Source organism: Protopterus annectens, chromosome 17.part0 (genome assembly GCF_019279795.1).
Source record: "Protopterus annectens isolate FY-2018-M chromosome 17.part0, PAN1.0, whole genome shotgun sequence".
In the NCBI taxonomy this organism is placed as follows: domain Eukaryota; kingdom Metazoa; phylum Chordata; order Ceratodontiformes; family Protopteridae; genus Protopterus; species Protopterus annectens.
Window position 1 is genome coordinate 810049754 of NC_056751.1, and position 19768 is coordinate 810069521.

Sequence of the window (19768 nt, forward strand, 5' to 3'; positions counted from 1 at the left end):
ATAGTCCCTCAGGAGGAGAGGCTGAACGAATGGATTCTTCAGCATCAGAATCCTCATAGGGAAGCATGGAAAAATCCTGTTCAGAAGAGGAATCAGAGGAAATAGATACCTGATCAGAAGAGTCATACTCTTGTCTCTTTCCTAGGCCTCTTATCAGGAGGGGGATGGGAGCCCCTGATCAAAGTAATTAGATCTTAGGCCGTTTTGAGCATCTGTTTTTTAGGCATGGAAGTCTGAGTAGGAGAATGCTGTACTTGTTTCTTTGTCTTTAGAGCTGCTTTAAGTCTTTGAAGCTGAGGATGGCTTAATATATAGTTGTGTAGGTCTGAAGACACCCTCAGAAGCCGGTTCCGGCTCAGCGGCTCCGGACCCACCTGAGGGATTGATTTCCAAGTGTCCAATACCCTGAGTTTCCAGAGGCCCAGTCGGCTCCACGTGGGAGTCGGAAGCGGACTGTGGCACTGAGAACCAGCGACTGGCCTAGAAGAGGCTTTGTTGGTTTTGGACCTCGGATGCCTATCCTTGTCCTTGTATTTTTTGTAAACTCCGGTTGTCGGCTGTTCCACTGGCATTATATAATTAAATCTTCGGCCAAAGTAATGAAATGCAAAATCGAACAGACGCTTGATAGTGCGTTGGTTGAATCTAGTGCAAAACCGACAGCTAGCAACGTTGTGATCAGGGCCTAGGCAAGGAATACAGTAACAGTGAAAATCCTTATGAGGTATTTGCTTCCCACAAGAAATACAACTGTTAACTTTTTCTGACATCGGTCTGGAGCAAGAAAAAAGTTTCCCCAACGGGGTACTTAGCTTTAATGAAGACTTCGGTTCTGAAATTCAGCTTTGAAAAACTCAGGAGTTGGCCAACCCGCACTTGCGAACTGCTTCTGCGTCGGATACCGCGTGGCAAGAAAGACTGATGTAATGGCGTCGGCTGCATGTTTTATACCCCTGATGACCTGACATCATGGAAGAAGGGACAGCAACCGACGCAGGACCCAAGACTTTGTTAATCAGGCCGACTGAGGGCAACCTGCCAGCAGATTACCCAAATGAAATGACTGCAACAGTGAAACATGAAGAACATCAGGGAAGGTGTCTGAAGCAGGTGCCATGGGGCTAACCATAACACACTGCGCAAGAGGGGGTACCAGTGTTGGCGTGGCCAGTCTGGTGCAATCAAAATCATCCTTGGTTTGTCCTGTTTTTTCTTTAGTAGTGTTTTGGAGAGCAGAGGCAGAGGAGGAAAGGCATAAACTGTTTTTCCAGCTGAAGGACAGCGCATCGACTTTCCAAGCTTGTTTGTGGGGAATCCTTGTGCAAAATTTGTCCACATTATAGTTCGGGGGGGGGGGGGGGGCAATTTGCTTGTCAACATGTTGAAAATCCTTGGTTCCAGTTTCCACTCGTGTGGGTCCATGAGGTTGCTTAGTCCGTCTGCCAGTGTATTTACTTTTCCTGGCAGGAATTGTGCTTGTAGATTCACTTGGTAGCCCAAGGCTGTGTTCCACAATGCCATGGCTAGTCTGCAGAGGGGGTAAGAATGGGTAAGCCCCCTGCTTGTTTATGTACCACATAACCGTGGTGTTGTCCCCGTCTTTACCATTAGTTGTCCTGGAAGAATGTGATCCTTGAAGGCTGTCAGAGCATTCTGTACAGCTAACATTTCTTTTTGATTGATATGCAGGTGCATTTGACTTGGGTTCCATTTGCCCTGAATGCACTTCCCTGCCAGGTGAGCCCCTCCATGCATAGTCTGATGCGTCTATTGTTAGGGTTTGGGCAGCAGGGGGTAGCGTGAATGGTAATCCTTTGTTTTGGTGGGAGGCCTCTGCCCACCAAAGGAACTCTAAGCATAGGCAAGGTATAATAGGGATCATTGCTTCTAGATCCTGTGTGTGTTGACACCATAGGGTTTTTAGATACCATTGTAGTTTCCTCATAGGCAGTCTTGCATATGGAATTAGAATGCAGGAGGCCATGAATCCCAAGGCTTGCAGAATTTGCCTTGCAGATAGCAGGGTTTTTGTGGCCACTTGATTGAAGTAGGTTGTCAAATGAATCTGTTTCTCTGGCGTGAGGAAAGTCATCTGGGAAGTTGTATTCAAGCTTGCTCCCAGGAATATAATTTGTTGACAGGGTACTAGGTGTGATTTATTTTCGTTTATGGTGTACCCCCAGACAAGTCAGCACCCTTTGTACAAAGGCCAGATGATTCAAAAGTATGTCCTGGCTTTCTGCCTGAATTAGACAATTGTCCAGGTATGGGTATATTTGAATGTTTCTTTGTCTGCAAAATGCAACACCTGGGGCTAGTCACTTTGTGAATACCCTGGGCGTAGTAGATAAGCCAAAGGGCAGTGCAGAGAACTGATAATGCGTGTAGCCTGCTTTGAAGCGTAGGTATCTTCTGCAAGATTCCCTGATAGGGATGTGCATGTATGCTTCTTTTAAATCTAATGTTGCCAAAGTACAGTTTTGTACCTACCATAAATGTAGATGTTCGAGTGTTCACCCTGCTGCAGTCATCACAATTGGGTTATCCTGCCGTCAGGCGGTCCCCGCAGTCGGCCCGAATTCCAAAGACTTGGTCCTGCGTCGGTTGCTGTCGCTTCTTCCCTGACGTCAGTGCGTCAGGGGTACATAAGAGGCATCAGACGCCATTTTCTTCAGTTTTTCTTGCCCCAGATATATATATATATATATATATATATATATATATACACACACACACACACACACATATATGGCTATATAAAAATAAAACAAAATGGAGGGTAACCTGGACTGCAGCAGGGTGAACACTCGAACATCTACATTTATGGTAGGTACAAAACTATACTATGATCATCGTGTTACCCTGCTGCAGTCATCACACTTGGGTTGAATCTCAAACCTAAGGAGGGGAGGTGGAGTCAAACAGGGTTAGAAGAAGCTAGCAGGCCCTGCAAAACTGCAGTGGCAAAACCAGCTCTAGTCTTAGAGTAAAGAGGTAAGTGATAGTGTTTGGTGAAGGTGTGCATTGAACTCCAAGTAGCAGCTTCCAGAATATCCTTGGTTGGCACTCCTCTGAGAAAGGCTGCTGAGGTAGCTGTAGCCCTGGTGGAGTGGGACCTAATGTTTGCAGGTACCGGTTTCCAATGATGTGTGTAGCAGAAACGTATGCAATGTCCTATCCATTTAGAAATGGTCTGTTTTGAGATAGTTTTTCCTTGTGATCCTGTAGCATAGGCTACAAAGAGCTGGTCAGTTTTTCTGAAAGCCTTAGTTTTATCCAAGTAGTAACGTAATTGCCTGTGACTGTCCAAAGAGTGCAGGAGTCTTTCTCCTGTGTTCTGGGGATTTGGGAAGAAGGTGGGCAAGTGAATGGTTTGGTTTAGGGCCACACTGGATACCACCTTTGGCATAAGGGAAGGATTAGTTCGTAGAGAAACTCTGTCTTGATGAAAAATGAGGAAAGGTTCCACTGCCATTAGTGCCTGTAGCTCAGACTATTCTAGCTCAGGTTATTGCTAGTAGTAGGGCAGTTTTCCATGAAAGAAATTTTAAATCAGTTGAAAAATCTGGTTCAAAGGGCGGCAGTGTAAGCTTTTCCAGGACAAAGTTGAGATCCCAAGTAGGTGTTGGAGCTCTCCTTGGCGGTCTTAGGTTCTTAGCCCCTCTGAGGTACTGTCTTAGGAGTGGATGTGAAAATAGAGGAGGATCAGTGCTGTAATGAGCTGAAATTGCTGAGTCGTGGATCTTAATAGATGAAATGGAAAGTCCTTTGTGTAACTGCTCAGTTAAATATTGTAGAATCTGAGGAATGTTCGGCTCCAGGGGATTTAGGCCTTTACCTGGTTCCAGGCGCAAAATCTTTTCCATTTGTCTGAATAGGTTTTCCTGGTGCTGGGCCTCCTGGCCTTCAGAATGACATCCATAACAGCTTTGGATAAAGGTGTTGGCTGGTTGTTTAGGTAATTTGCCATGCAGCCAGGTTTAAAGTCTTGAGCTGGCTGTGTAGAACCAGATTGTCTCGCTGGGTGAGCAGGTGAGGAATTTGTGGCAAAATCCATGGTGGGCCCTGGGCCATGTTCCTTAAAATTGGATACCAATGTTGGCGTGGCCAGTCTGGTGTAACAAGAATCATTTGTGGCCTCTCTAATCTGACTTTCAGCAGTACCTTTGCTAGAAGAGGCAGTGGAGGGAAGGCATACACTGTTAATGTTTTCCAACTGAATGAGAGGGTGTCCACTTTCCAAGCTAGTGGATGGAAGGTCCTTGTACAAAAGTTTTGAAGTTGGTGGTTGTGGGGGCTTGAAACAATTCTATGTCTGGGCGTCCCCATTTTTGAGCTATCAGTGCAAATACTTGTGGATCTAGTTTCCATTCGTGTGGATCCATGATGTTTCTGCTTAGGTCGTCTGCCAATGTGTTTTTCTTTCCTGGCAGGAATTGTGCTTGTAATTGAACCTGGTAAGACAGTGCAGTGTTCCACAAGGTCATTGCTTGCCTGCATAGAGGGTAGGAATGTGTGGCCCTTGCTTGTTTATGTACCACATAACTGTGGTGTTGTCTGTCCTTAGTAGTTGTCCTGGGTGTAGAAGGTCCTTGAAAGCTGTTAGGGCATTCTGCACTGCTATAGCGTTTCTTTTTGATTGATAGGCAGGTGTCCCTGATCTGTAGTCCATTTGCCCTGAATGCACTGACCTGCCATCTATGCTCCCCAGGTATAGTCCGATGCATCCGTTGTCATAATTTGCCTGGCTATGGGTAAGGTGAAAGGCTGACCCTTGTTGAGGTGACATGCCTGTGCCCACCATAGAAACTCCTGTTGAAGGCAGGGAATGAGTGGAATAATTGTTTTCAAGCTGTGGCTGTGCTGCGTCCATACACTTTTCAGGTACCATTGTAATTTCCTCATATGCAGTTTTGCAAATGGTATTAGTAGTATGTAAGATGCCATGAATCCCAAGGCCTGCAGAATTTTTCTTGCAGGGAGTTGGGTCTTTGTTGCCATTATTTTGAAATATTGAAACAGCTGTTGTTTGTCTGGTGTGAGATAAGCCATCTGGGCCGTTGTATTCAAGCTAGCTCCCAAGAATATTATGTTTTGTGAGGGCACTAGTTTGGATTTCTTTTTGTTTACTCTGTACCCTAGGCAACTTAGAAGGTGTTTGACAAATGCCAGATGCTGTAAAAGAATGTCCTTGCTTTCTGCATGAATAAGACAGTCGTCCAGGTATGGGTATATTTTAATTCCTCTGTCTGCAGTATGCAATTACTGGTGCCAGGCATTTTGTGAAGACCCTGGGCGCAGTAGATAAGACAAAGGGCAGTGCAGAGAATTGATAATGCGTTGAACCTGCAATGAAGCGGAGGTATCTTCTGCAATTTTGTCTGACAGGGACATGCAGGTATGCCTCCTTGAGGTCCAAAGTGACTAGCCAAGCATTCTTGCCCAGCATGGAAAGAAGCTGCTGCAGTGTTAGCATCTTGAATTTTGGCACTTGCAGATAGGTGTTCAGAATTGAAAGGTCCAGAATGGGTCTCCATGCTTTGTCCTTTCTTGGAACTAAGAAGAGTCTTGAGTAAAATCCTTGTCCTTGCTCCTGTGAAGGTACCTCTTGAATGGCCCTCATGTTCACGAGAGCTGCAATTTGTTTTTGTGCCTCTGCCCATTGATTTGCTGGCAGGTTTGGCATTCCTTTGATTCTTGGTAAGGTATGAAAGTGGAATCTGTATCCTTGAGAGACAATGTTTAGAACTCATTTGTCTTTTGTGATGATGTGCCAGTTGTCTGCAAAAAATGCTAGTTTTCCTCCCAAGAGTGTTGCCAGGAGAGATCTGCTTGGTAGTTTGAGGATAGAGTCATTGTGTCTGCCTTCTGCTAGCTTGGGGCCGGTCTTCTCCTCCTTTCTGGGTAGCAGAACCCCATTGGCGAGGTTTGTAAGGGCCCTGTGACTGACCTCTGCCCCTTGGGCATCTGTATTTGCCCCTCTGTGATCTGTCTGAAGCTGGAAAGGACCAATTTTTTGTTGGCCAATTTCTGCGGAAGCGAGGGGGTTGTACCCACAAGAAATCCTTGACCGTTTGCATAGATTTAGCCTTATCCTCCATTTTCTTTAAAACCTCTTCTGCTTTGACATCAAATAATACAGCTTGTTGTAAAGGTGCATCTAATAATTTTGCTTTAACATGGTCAGGGAGGGTTTGCTCTTTTAACCAAGCATGTCTACAAATGACAGAGCCAGTAACAACTGCTCTACAGGAAGCTTCCAATGAATCAAATCCACATTGTAAAGTATGCTTGCCCACCTGTTCAGCTGCATGCAACAGATCCTGCATTTCCTTAAATTCAGGCTGTTCTGAATGTGTGCTCATTTTTTGTTTTAACTGAGACATCAGGGATTGTTGATATTTCAACATGTGAAACTGGCAATTTAATGCTCTCATAGCCAGAGTTGCAGAGGTGTATATTTTCTTTCCCCATCTATCTAGGGCTCTGGAATCTCTTTCAGAGGGCACAGGATTTTTAGCCATAGAAGCTTTTGCTCCCTTAGGACCCTGGGAAATGGTTTCTGGGTCAGCTATAGGGCTTTTATAAAGGAATTTGTGTGAGTCGGGTACTCTGTAGTATCTGTCTGGTTTGGCTGGAGCAGGAGGTAGAGAGTCTGGATTTAAACTAGACTCCAAGTAGACATCATCCACAATATCTAAAACAGGAGGGATAGCAAGAGGTCTGTGCTGGGATAACAAAAGGAACTCTCGGAGCCTTTTCTTAGAATCTGAGTAATCCTGGCCTTCCCAGTGGAAATGTTCCCTCATGGTATGTAATATGTTTCCCCAAAGGAGTAGTCTTCAGGGTGAGATGCTGAGGGAATAGAGTCTTCAGCATCAGAATCCGTATAAGGTGGAAAAGTGTAATCCTGTTCCTCAGAAGAATCTGAGGAGAGAGAAACCTGGTCAGAGGATGCATAATCCTCCTCTTGTCTTGGTCTTATCAGGAGGAGGAATCCCAACCCCTGATAAGGGTAATTTAATCTTCAGCCATCTTAAGCATCCGTTTCTTAGGCATGGGGCCTTGACCTGTAGACTGATGAACAGTTTTCTTAGGCTTTAAAGGAGTTTTAAGCTTAGCATAAGATTTAATGGTGAATGTAGTCGGTCTGAAGACACCTTCTGCAACCGAAGGTGTTTCCTCTGCACTGGTGTCTAATTCTGCTCCGGTGTCGGTAGATGGCTGCGTCGGCCTAGTAGACTCCGCTTGGGAGTCGGCAGCTGTCTGAGGTTCCAGCTCTGCAGTAGTCAGGGGCTGCGTAGGCGCCTCAATGAAAACCGGAGAACCGGCGACAGGCCCAGCTGAGGCCTCGGGGTCTGGCTTATTCCTAGGCTGTCTGTCCTTATCCTTGCGTTTTTTATTAATTGCGGTCGTCGGCTGCTCCGACTGCATGATATAATTAAATTTCCTGCCAAAGTAATGCCGTGCGAAGTCAAAACGGCGTTTGATAGTGCGTTTATTAAACCTAGCGCAAAACCGACAACCTGTGACGTTGTGGTCTGGACCTAGGGAATACAATAGGAATGGAAGTCCTTATGAGGCATTTCCTTCCCACATGAAATGCAATTGTTAACTTTTTCTGACATCGGACTGAGGCAAGAAAAAGTTCCCCAAAGGGGTACTTAGCTTTATTGAAGACTTCGGACAAATTCAAATAGAAAATCTCAGGTGACGGCTGACCAGCACTTGCGAACTGCTTCTGCTTCGGGCACCGTGTGGCAAGAAAGACTGAAGAAAATGGTGTCGGATGCCTCTTATATACCCCTGGCACACTGACGTCAGTGGAAGAAGCGACAGCAACCGACGCCGGACCAAGACTTTGGAATTCGGGTCGACTGCGGGACCACCTGACGGCAGGATAACCCAAGTGTGATGACTGCAGCAGGGTAACACGAACATCCAAGCATCCTTGCCTAGCACAGGAAGCAACTGGTGAAGAGTTAGCATCTTGAATTTTGGAATCACCAAAAAGGTGTTTAGAGTAGAAAGGTCCAGGATAGGACGCCTTGTCTTTTCTGTTTTCCAGGAAAAGTCTTGAATAGAAACCTTGTCCCTTTTCCTCTTCTGTTACTAACTGAATAGCCCCCATGTTTGAGAGAGAAATTACTTGCTTTTGGGTCTCTGCCCACTGATTTGGGGGTAGATCTGGCCACCCGCTTGGTGTTGGTAACTCGTGGAAGTGAAATCTGTATCCTTGGGACACTATATTTAAGACCCATCTGTCCTAGGTTATGAGTTTCCAGTTTTTGGCCTGCAGACCAATCTTTCCACCTAAAGGAGCATTCAGTTGAAAAGTGTTTGGAAGTTTTAAAGGCAAGTCATTGAGACAATTTTCCATTGGGGGGGGGGTCTTACTACTCCCAGATTTGGATGCGGAAGCCACCCACTGCTTAGTCTTGTGTGTACTGTATGACTGAAACCTGGTGTTTCTACTGTGTCTGGGTTTGGATTGAGAAGATCTGGAAGGGGCCGGAAAGGACCAATTCTTAGAGGGCCAATGCCTACTAAATCTAGGAGGCTGAACTTGTAAAAAAATCTTTCACAGTGTGCATAGATTTAGCTTTATCTTCCATCTTTTTAAGAACTTCCTCAGCTTTGTTGCCAAACAGGCGGTCCTGATTTAAGGGAGCATCCAACAGTTTAGCTTTAACATGATCAGGCAAAGACTGTTCCTTAAGCCAAGCATGCCTTCTGAGTACAGACCCAGTGACAGCAGCCCTGCAAGAGGCCTCTAATGAATCAAATCCACATTGCAAAATATGTTTTCCAACCTGTTCAGCAGAATGCATTAAAGGCCTCTAATGAATCAAATCCACACTGCAAAATATGTTTTCCAACCTGTTCAGCAGAATGCATTAAATCCTGTATTTTTTTATTTTCAGCACAGTCAGGAATCATCATCATTTTCTGTTTAAGCAATCCAATAACATGCTGTTGATACTTCAACATATGAAACTGACCATTTAAGGCCCTAATGGCCAAGGTTGCAGAAGTGTAAACCTTCTTACCCCATCTATCCAGCGCCCTGGAGTCCCTATCAGAAGGGGTAGGATTTTTTAGCATTAGAAGCCTTAATCCCCTTGGGTCCCTGTGAAATAGTCTCCGGATCCGCAATAGGATTTTTAAAAAGGAACTTGTGAGAATCAGGGACCCTGTAATATCCATCAGGTTTTCTGGGAGCAGGAGGCAAAGAATCAGGGGCCAAACTAGATTCCGAAAAGGCATCAACAATGTCTAGTACAGGAGGTACAGCTAAAGGCCTATGCTGAGGAAGAAGTAAGAAATCCCTAAGCCTCTTTTTTGAATCAGAAAAATCCTGGCTTTCCCAGTGAAAATGTTTCCTTAAAGTGGGCAAGGTTTCGTCAAAGGAAAAATCCTCTGGAGCGGAAGCAGAGGGAATAGAGTCCTCTGCATCACAATCCTCATAAGTAGATAAGGGTAAATCCAGATCATCAGAAGAATCAGAAAAATCAGAACCCTGGTCAGAAGATTCATAAACAAATTCAGTCCTAGGTCTCTTAGAAGGGGGTGGTTGGCTTCCCCTGATTAGAGTTATAAGATCTTCAGCCATTCTTATTTGTTTTTTAGGCATAGAGGCCTGTGCATGCAGCCTGGGCGTCGATTTCTTAGGTATGGTTCGAGGATTAGGCCTTAAAGGAGGAGGTGTCAGTTTAATATGCAAGTCCGTAGGCTTGAATACACCCTCAGAAGCCGATGCCTGCACAGCGGCTCTGGACCCATCCAAGGTATAGACATCCGCAGGTTCCACAGTTGAAGCATCTCGCGGCATACCGGACTCCGAATGGGTCTCAGTAGAGGCCTGCGAATCAAAAGTAGTGGGTATCAGGGGCTGCGAAAGTGACTCACTGAGCATCAGTGAGCTGGCTTAGGAGAAGCGTCGGCAGCTTTGGACCTTGGCGGCCTGTCTCTGTCTTTATCTTTGTGCTTTTTGGGAATTGCGGTAGTCGGATGGCTAACCGATGACATTATTGGATAATTGAACCAAGAACCGAAATCCTTAGAAGCAAAAGTATTCAGACAATGGATAGTGCGTTGATTAAATAAGGCACAAAACCGACAGCAAGGTACTTCGTGGTCAGGGCCTAGGCAAGGAATACAGTACGAATGAAAACCTTTGAAGTATTTGCTTTCCACAAGAAATACAATTATTAACTTTTACTGACATCGGTAAAGAGCAAGAAAAAGTTTCCCCAATGGGGTACTTAGCTTTACTTGAAGACTTTGGTTCTGAAACTTGAAAACGAAAATTTCAGGAGTCGGCCGACCGGCACTTGCAAACTGCTTCTGCTTCGGGCACTGCACAGCAAGAAAGACTGATGTAATGGCGTCGGCTGCATGTTTTATACCCGACGACCTGACATCACGGAAGAAGGGACAGCAAATGATGCAGGACCCAAGACTTTGTTAATCAGGCTGACTGAGGGCTACTGCAAGCAGATAATCCAAATGTAATGACTGCAACAGTGAAACACGAAGAAAATCAGATATTGCCTAGGATTACAGTTTGAATAAAATGGTTAAGTGACTTACTCTGTTAGCACAGTTTACTTTGGGTACAAATACACCATAATGCAGATGGTGGACGTGGAGAATTCCAGGCAGCAAATTTCAGCCAGGAAAAAATTCTTGGCACCACAGGGCTGTGAGAATATCTACAGGTTTGGATCCAAGTTCTGGAAATGCCTTCTGTAATAACTTCTAGTATTTTCTGAAGGACTGAGAAACCACAATGCTCTCCCACTGAAAACACTAGCACATTCTAGAAACAGTCTCTCAGAAAAAACTCAAGCAGGGAGAATCAGAAACTGAACTCTCCTCAGTCAGAATCAGAAGTTGGAGTTGAAAACCTTTTATTTACCTCTTCCATCTTCCTGGTCAGGTTCAGAATCTTGAATCTCAAATCTCTTCAGGAAAAGAGCCATCCCTTTTTCTTTTATTTATATTTATTACCATAAACTACAAGCCGCACCCAGTAAAACTAACAGTTTAAGCTGCAGAAGTAACGGGCTTAGTTTTGTTTTTTCAGACAGAAAAAAAAATGGGGGCAAGAGAGGCAGCAGCTTCCACAGGGATGGGCACAGCATTCTGACAAAAGGGATGACTTCCCTGTTTCCTTTCTCAGGACTAACATGAGTGGCTCTCCCTTGCCCACTGAGGGGTCTCCAACAGCTGCACAGGACATCGCTAACTCCAGTCCAGAGTGGTTGTAGGTGCTACTTCAGAGGGATCCAGGGTAAGAGACAAGTGGTCTGAGGTATAACAAATGGCCACAGCAGTCACCCACCTGTGGTGGAGACAAAATGCTAGTTTGCTGTGGTGGCAAAGGCAGTTTGTTGAGGTTTCTTTTTGTGGCTGGAAGAAGGCCCGACCAGGAAAATGGTAGTCTGCTCCATGGCCAAACCAAAAAAGTGCTTCTTTCCTTGGAAAGACCAGCAGCAAATCCCAGTAAAAAACACAAGTCCTTATAAGCACATTTTTCACAGAAAAACACAGTAAAAAGTACTTAAACACTTTGCCAGATCCAAAAAAGTAAGCAATTTTACACAATGTTTAAACTAACAGGAAAAAAGAGCACTCCCGTTTAAAGGTGTGATAACATCTTGTGACAGTATATTAAAACAAGTCTCCTAGCTTTAAAATAACTTTCCTGAAGTGCGAAGAAACACAAATATTTATAGAGAATGGAAGATGTTTCTCCCCCAAGGGAACTTGTTTAGACAGCAAAGGAACAGCACCAAGCAGACTGTCAATCCTCAAAATCCTTTGAGAAGCATACCCTTTGGTGGCAGTAAAGCTCTGAAGCGCTGGGTGTCCAAAATCTTTAGAAGCTGGCCAGCTGTTATATCCTTGGCAGGGTATAACCCGTATATAACTAAGGCTACTCTGCAGTAGTGATCAATATGTGAAAAATAAGCAAAATGACATCTTTCCAACAGTCATCTTGCATGCTAGAATGAAAACTTATTTAGATACTAAATTACTAAACAAAGCTACGCAAAAGACATGCTCCTTCAAACAGAAAGGTTAAGAATGAAGTGCAGAAGAACTGGAAAATAAAGTATCAACTTACTAGCAGTTTACAGAAATTAACCTTAAACAATTTTCAGATTGGTAAAATCCAAAAGAGATACAAAAACATCGGCAGACATACAGCTGTATTTACCTGGAATAAAGCTTTGCCTTTCCCTGGGAATTCTTGAGTAATGTCTTCTTTCCATGCCAGGAAAGCTTCCTCTTCAATGATTTCCATATCATAGAAATTAACAAAAAATCGCAGTAACATGCCTGAAAATGAGCAAACAAATTTGCAGCTTCAGAATGTCTGCTTGAATCAGTAGGACATTCATCCAAAACTATCCTTTTGCCTACAGAAAATGTTTCCAGTCAAAATTTACTTCCAGTCTCCAAGGTTTACCTTCCACATCCTAATACATGAGAAATGTTCATAAAAAGAAAATATTTTCTTCTCAAGATTTTCCTGTAAAAGAACATTCCAGAGGAGAAGAATCTTTTTTTCACTAACAAAATGGCAAATAAGTTTTACAGGACAAATGTATGACCCAACATACCTTTGTCAGGGATGGAGTTACTGCCGTAAAAAGAATCGTTTGAAGTTAATTGGGAAACACCTGTTAAACTAAGCTATCTTCGGCAAGGCTATGATGTGGAAAGAGGGAGGAAGAGCTTGTTTTATGCCATACAGGCCTTGTTTTCCAAACCTCCTCATACTCCTTAACTGAAGGTTCAAACAGGTAACTTAGTACATTTATGGAGTGTCACCCAGGTAACAGAAGCAGATAACATGGGTAGGACAGCCTTGGAAGCAAACACATGCCACTGCACTGGCTGTGTGACTGGACATGGGAATGATTTCTTTTACAGCACTTAAAGCAGCTAAACACTGTGGACATAGCTTCTTTGACCATTACCACAACAGATTAACAATTTTCAAACAAGAACAGAGCACAGAAATAATACATCAGTACACAGTCATTAACACAGTAACATCCAGAACATTATGGCCAACATGGAGACTTCCTGCAACTGTCAGCTCACTAACCTTCATGGAGGTTATCTGCAAAAAGCAGCTAGGAAAATTAAAAATGACTGCCTTCAGCTTCTTAAACATTAACTCATCTCATCTACTTAATATCAACAATGCACTGCCATTCACTCAGTGCTGCAAACACACCCAACAACACTTCCTGTCATCTTTCGGTCAAACACCTCTGTCCAGGAGTCGCCGTACTTTAATGCTTTCTGTGGAGGTAGTGCTTTAGGTGCCCCAAAGCACTATACTTCAGATTTTTCTGTACAGATTTAATGTCTGATCACTATCAAATTTGTGTTGAAATATGATCAATAAATGAACAGCTTTGTGAACTCATTTCAAAAACATGGCCAAGTAGTACAGCTGCGAAAGTTGCACTTACCATAATAACAGCAGCAGCTAGAATTCCTCACTGCTGCAACACCCTTTTAGTTGTGTGTGTGTGTGTGTGTGTGTGTGTGTGTGTGTGTGTGTGTGTCAGATTAAGGACAGGCAAGGATGCTCTGCAAAATACTAGTAGAAAATCCTGCTCTAGACATGGAAAAGGTAGGAAGATGGTAATGTTTGGTGAAGGTATGCACAGCGGACCAAACAGTTGCTTCCAAAATATCCGTAGTGGTCACCCCTTTAAGAAAGGCAGAAGACATAGCAGTAGGTCTATGGAAATGTGTCCTCACTGCATTAGGAGGCTTCTTAGGATGATGTCTGCAGCAAAAGAATATACAGTGGGAGATCCATTTGGAAATCAGTTTCAATAATATTAATAAATAATAATAAAGACTCCTCACAGCTACAGGCAGCAGCCACAAAAAGTTGGTCCAAAGTTGGTCCGACTTCCTGACATTTTTGGTTCTGTTCGACTAGTACTGCAGTTGCCTATGCGCATCCAAAATATGAAGGATCCTTTCTCTCTTATTGAGGGTTAGGAATAATGTATACAAGTATATCGCCTGGTTTAAAGAAGTCTCTCACCATCTTGGGCATTAAGGAAGGATTGGTCCTGAGATATTGTCTAGGTAGAAAATGCTGAAAGGTTCCACACACACACACACACACACACACACACACACACACACACACACACACACACACACTGGCCTGAAGCCCTGACACCCTTCTGGCAGAGGTAATGGCTAGAAGGAAGGCTGTCTTCCAGGTCAAGAAGTGTATAAAAGCATAAAAAGAATAGCTGAATAAAACCTTACCATAACCATAGATGTCCTTCTCTTCCATGTTGCAGTATTCTTGTTGTGGGATTTCCCGCCTCAGGTGACCTGTACGTTGGCCCCTATACAAAAGCTTCAGCTTGGCTGTTGCAGCTACATGGGACGTCACACATAGGGCCATAAACCAGGGGCCTTAAATGTGACTCAGGCACGCACAAACCTCAGAACTTGAAAGCCAAGCAGAAGGAGATGCCAGTGATGTTAGCCATAGGGCTATGTAGCTCTTATGTGGCTTTCATAGGTCCCCAGGGTAGGGTATAGGATACCAGGGGCCAAGGATATGCTGGACTGGGAAGAGAAGGAGAAGTGAGTTTTTGGTGGGTGGGAAGGAATACTGCAACCTGGATCAGAAGGACATCTATGGTTATGGTAAGATTTTACACAACTATTCTATGTCCTTCTATCCCTATGTTGCAGTATTTTGGTTGAGGGAGAGCACCACAGCTTAGCTGGAATGAAGGGTGGCAGATGAAGAGGCTGATTCTACAAAGCCCTGCAGGACTGCCCTGGCAAATCCTGCCCGTGCACTGGAGACACTGTCTAACTTGTAGTGTTTGGTGAAAGTGTGAATAGTGGACCATGTCACTGCTTCCATAATGGAAGCAGTGTCCAGACCTTTGAGAAAGGTTTTGGAGGCTGCCTTTGCCCTGGTGAAATGAGTTTTTACTCCCACTGGGTGTTTTTTGCCATGGTGTGAGTAACAGGCAAATGGCTTTCTTGATCCAACAGGCGATGGTTTGTTTGGAGACTGCCTTACCCAAGGACCTGGGGAGGAAGGAAACAGTTGACTGGATTTTCCAATGGATTTTGTTTTGTCTAGGTAAAATCTTAACTGTCTGTGTACGTCCAGGGAGTGAAGTATTCTCTACCCTTCATTGGTGGGAGAGGGGCAGAATGTGGGCAGGTGATTAGAGTGCTTTAACGACAAATCGTTGACCACCTTAGGCATGAAGAGGGGTTAGTTTAGTGTTATCCTGTCCTTGTGGAAAGTAGTATAAGGGGTAGCAGGCCATTAAGGCCTGTAGTTCTGACACCCTTCTGGCTGAAGTTAGGTCCACTAGCAGTACAGCTTTCCTTGTAAACATCTGTAGAGTAGCTGTCCCAGCAATTACGAATGGGTGCTGGGTTAGCTTTTCCAGAATGAAGTTAAGGTCCCAGAGTGGCGGGATGGGATTTCTTGGAGGCCTAATGTGTAAGACCCCTTTTTAAGAAAAGCCCAACATTGAGCCTGGCTAGTAAGAGAGGGTCAAGTGATAGGCAGGCTGAGACTGAGGAAAGGTGAACTTCTACTGAAGAGTAAGAAAGTTTGCCTTTGACTAGCTGACACACATGCAGGAACTAAGGGGGGGGGGGGACTGCAATGCATGGGTCCCTTCCCTTGTCCAGACACCATTTTGAAAATCTTTCCCATTTAGCAAGGTATGATTTTCTTGTAGTAGGCTTCCTGGCCTCCCTCAGGACTGAAAGCACGTCCTCTGAGTAGTGGTGCCTGAAGGGAATTAAAAGTTTATCACTCACAGTGTCAGAGAACATCTGCAAGTGTGGGTGGATGAGGGTTCCCTTTTGTTGTGTCAGAAGGTTCACCTTGCAGTAATTGCCCTTGGCTAGATTGTGAAATAGGGGGAACCAGTGCTGCCTTGGCCAGCAGGGAGTCACCACAAGATTTTTGGTTCGTCTCCCCTGCTTTTCAGGAGGACTTTCTGAATTAGAGGAAAGGTGGAAAGACATATAGAAATTTCCCCTTCCAAGAAATGATGAAAGTGTCTACTCTCCAAGCTAGAGGGTAGCAGGTCTTGGTGCAGAAGGTCTGCAGTTGTCTGTTCTGTGGGGAGGCAAATAGGTCTATCTGAAGAGTGCCCCACCAGTGGACAATGTCTAGGAAGATGGTTCTGTCCAGCATCCACAAGTGTTGTGGAAAGGATGTCCTGCTTAGAAGGTCTGCTTGGTTGTCATCCTGCGAGGGGATGTACGATGCCTGCAGGAACAATTTGTGGCAAGAGGCCTGTGCATGCAGCCTGGGCGTCGATTTCTTAGGTATGGTTCAAGGATTAGGCCTTAAAGGAGGAGGTGTCAGTTTAATATGCAAGTCCGTAGGCTTGAATACACCCTCAGAAGCCGATGCCTGCACAGCGGCTCCAGACCCATCCAAGGTAGAGACATCTGCAGGTTCCACAGTTGAAGCATCTCGTGGCATACCGGACTCCGAATGGGTCTCGCTAAAGGCCTGCGAATCAGATGTAGCGGGTATCAGGAGCTGCTAAAGCACCTCACTGAGTACCTGCGAACTGGCGACTGGCTTAGGAGAAGCGGCGTCGACAGCTTTGGACCTAGGCGGCCTATCTCTGTCTTTATCTTTGCGCTTCTTCAGAATGTCGGTAGTCGGACGGAAGACAAATCAGGATAATTGAACAGAGCATCAAAATATTTAGAGGCGTAAATATCCCAACGGATAGTTCGTGGTTTAAATAAGGCACAAAACTGACAGCGAGGTACGTCATGGTCAGGGCCTAGGCAAGAAATACAGTACGACTGGAAATCTTTATTAGGTTTTTGCTTTCCACAAGTAATGCAATTATTTACTTTAACTGACATTGGTTAAGAGCAACAAAAAGGATTCCCCAACGGGGTACTTAGCTTTTAGTTGAAGACTTCGGTTCTGAAACTCGAAAACGAAAATTTCAGGAGTAGGATGACCGGCACTTGCTAACTGCTTCTGCTTTGGGCACCGCACAGCAAGAAAGACTGATGTATTGGCGTCGGCTGCATGTTTTATACCCCTGATGACCTGACATCACAGAAGAGACAGCAACAGACACAGGACCCAAAACTTTGTTAATCAGGCCAACTGAGGGCTACTGCATGCAGATAACCCAAATGTGATGACTGCAACAGTGAAACATGAAGAACATCTCCTGGGGAGAGAAGGGGTATGAAACTATCAAGGTGTGCTGCACAGCCATCATCTCTTTTTGATCAATGTGCAGAGGGATTTCCTGAGGGCTCCATTGGTCCTGTATGCACCTGCCATCCAAGTGTGCACCCCAAGTGTAGTCTGATGCGTCTGTAGTGAGGATCTGGGCGGAGGGGGGTGGAGAGAAGGGCAGTCCCTTGTTGTGTGAACATGCTGTTGCCCACCAAAGAAATTCCTTTCTGAGGCAAGGAATTATAGGTAGAATAGTTTCCAGATCTTGAGAGTGTTGACACCAAAGGCTCTTTAGCTACCACTGAAGTTTCCTCATGTGTAGTCTGGCACACGGAATGAGTAGTAATGCAGGATGCCATGAACCCTAGAGCTTGCAGATCTTCCTTGCAGATAGCTGGGGCCTAGTGGCTAGTTGAGAGAAGTAGGTTGTCAAGAAAATTTGTTTCTCTAGTGTAAGGAATGACATCTGGGAATGCTGCGTCCAGACTTGCTCGAAGGAAGATTATCCTTTGGGTGGGCACCTGTTTGGATTTCTTTTCGTTGATTGTGTATCCTTGGGAGGTTAATAGTGTCTTTACAAAGGTCAGGAGCTAGAACAGCTTTTCCTAGCTGTCTGCCTAAATAAGGCAGTCGTCTAAGTATGGGTAAATCTGAATATTTCTCTGTCTGTAAAAGGCAATGGCTGGAGCCAGACATTTTGTAAAAACTCTGGGAGAAGTAGATAAGCGAAAGGGAAGCGCAGAGAACTGAAAGTGTTGAGAGCCTGCCCTGAAGTGGAGATATTTTCTGCATGAATTGCTGACAGGAATGTGGAGGTAGGCTTCTTTTAGATCTAGGGTGGCTAGCCAAGTTTCCTTGGACAGCATGGGTAGCAGCTGCTGGAGGGTGAGGATTTTGAATTTTGGGATCACCAGGAAGGTGTTAAGAATTGATAGATCGAGGATGGGGCGCCAGTTGACCTCTTTTCTGGGCACCAGAAAAAGTATGGAGTAGAAGCCTTGACCTATCTGTTCTGCAGGAATGTGCTCTACTACTCTGAGAGAGAAGGGAAAGGATTTGCTTTTAAGCCTCTGCCCACTGATTTGGTGGTAGATGTGGGAACCCTTTTGGGGTTGGAAGGGTATGGAAGGAAAATTTGTGGGAACCCTTTTGGGGTTGGAAGGGTATGGAAGGAAAATTTGTATCCCTGTGACACAATGTTCAGAACCCATTTGTCCTTGTTTATGGTGGCTCAGGTGCTTGAGTGAAATGAGTTTTCTTCCTAGTGATGAATAAAGGAGGGAAGAGGAGGGAGGAGGAGGTGAGTCATTGTGAGTTCTTACCAAAAGGGGGTGCTTAGAACTCCCTGGTTTTGAAGTGGAGGTAGTCCACTGCAGGGCCTAGGCTGGGCTGGTTTACTCGGAAAAGGAAAGGATCAGTGCTTGGAGGGACAATGTCTGCTAAACCATGGGGGCTGGACTTGTAAGAAATCCTTAACTGTTTGCATAGATTTTGCTTTTTCTTCCTTCTTTTTTAAGACCTATTCTGCCTTACTGCCAAATAAGTTATTTGTGCAAGGGGGCATCCAACAATTTAGATATGACATGGTCTAGCAGGGGTTGTTCCTTAAGCCATGCATGTCTTCTAATGACAGATCCAGTGACTGTTGCCCTGCAAAAAGCTTCTAGGGAGTCAAAACCACAGTGCAAAGTATGTTTAGTTACTTGGCTTGCAGAATGCATTGTCTTGTAAATCTTTAGATTCTGCCCAAGTAGGAAGGGAAGACATGTTTTGTTTAAGGAGTTCCAGGGTATGCTGCTGAAAGTTCAGCATATGGAGCTGACAATTTAGTGCCCTGATAGCAGAAGTAGCTGAGGTGTATACTTTTTTACCCCATCTGTCCAATGCTCGGGAATTACTGTCTGAGGGTGTGGGATTCTTAGCAGAGGTTGCTTTAATCCCTTTTGGCCCTTGAGAAATGACCTCAGGGTCAGCTGTTGGATTTTTTAAAAAGATATTTGTGTGAGTCAAGGACTCTATAGTACCTGTCTGGTTTTCAGGGAGCATGAGGGTACAGCATTAGGAGTCAAGCTGGATTCAAGGAAAACATCATCCACAACATCCAGGACTGGGGGGGTGGCCAAGGGTCTGTGTTGCGGAAGATCTAAGAATTCCCTGAGTCTCTTTTTAGACTGAGTGTAGTCCTGACTCTCCCACTGGAAATGCTACCTTAAAGTATGCAGGGTTTCCCCAAAGGAAAAATCCTCTGGGGGAGGGGCTGAAGGAATGGAGTCCTCTGCATCAGAATCCTCATAAGTGGAGAGTGGTTGCATGTCTTCATAGTCAGATGCATCAGATTCATCTGACTCTTGTTCAGACAGAAAGTACAGCTGTATACAATTGTCATAAATGTAGATGTTTACGTGCATTCACTGTTGCAGTCAATACATTTGGGTTATCTGCTTGCAGGTAGCCCTCGGTCGGCCTGATTAACAAAGTCTAGGGTCCTGCGTCGGTTGCTGTCTT

General features: G+C 44.7%; 1 protein-coding gene across 1 annotated transcript in view; it reads right to left on the bottom strand.

Annotated features, from left to right (window-relative positions):
• The window catches only part of EIF4G2 (eukaryotic translation initiation factor 4 gamma 2), a 1765983-nt gene that overhangs the window by 84648 nt on the left and 1661567 nt on the right, over positions 1 to 19768 (bottom strand). The window contains exon 20 of the mRNA XM_044059276.1: positions 12227 to 12348. Coding sequence (XP_043915211.1) covers positions 12227 to 12348 — 122 coding nt within the window. The remainder of the gene's footprint in view (positions 1 to 12226; positions 12349 to 19768) is intronic.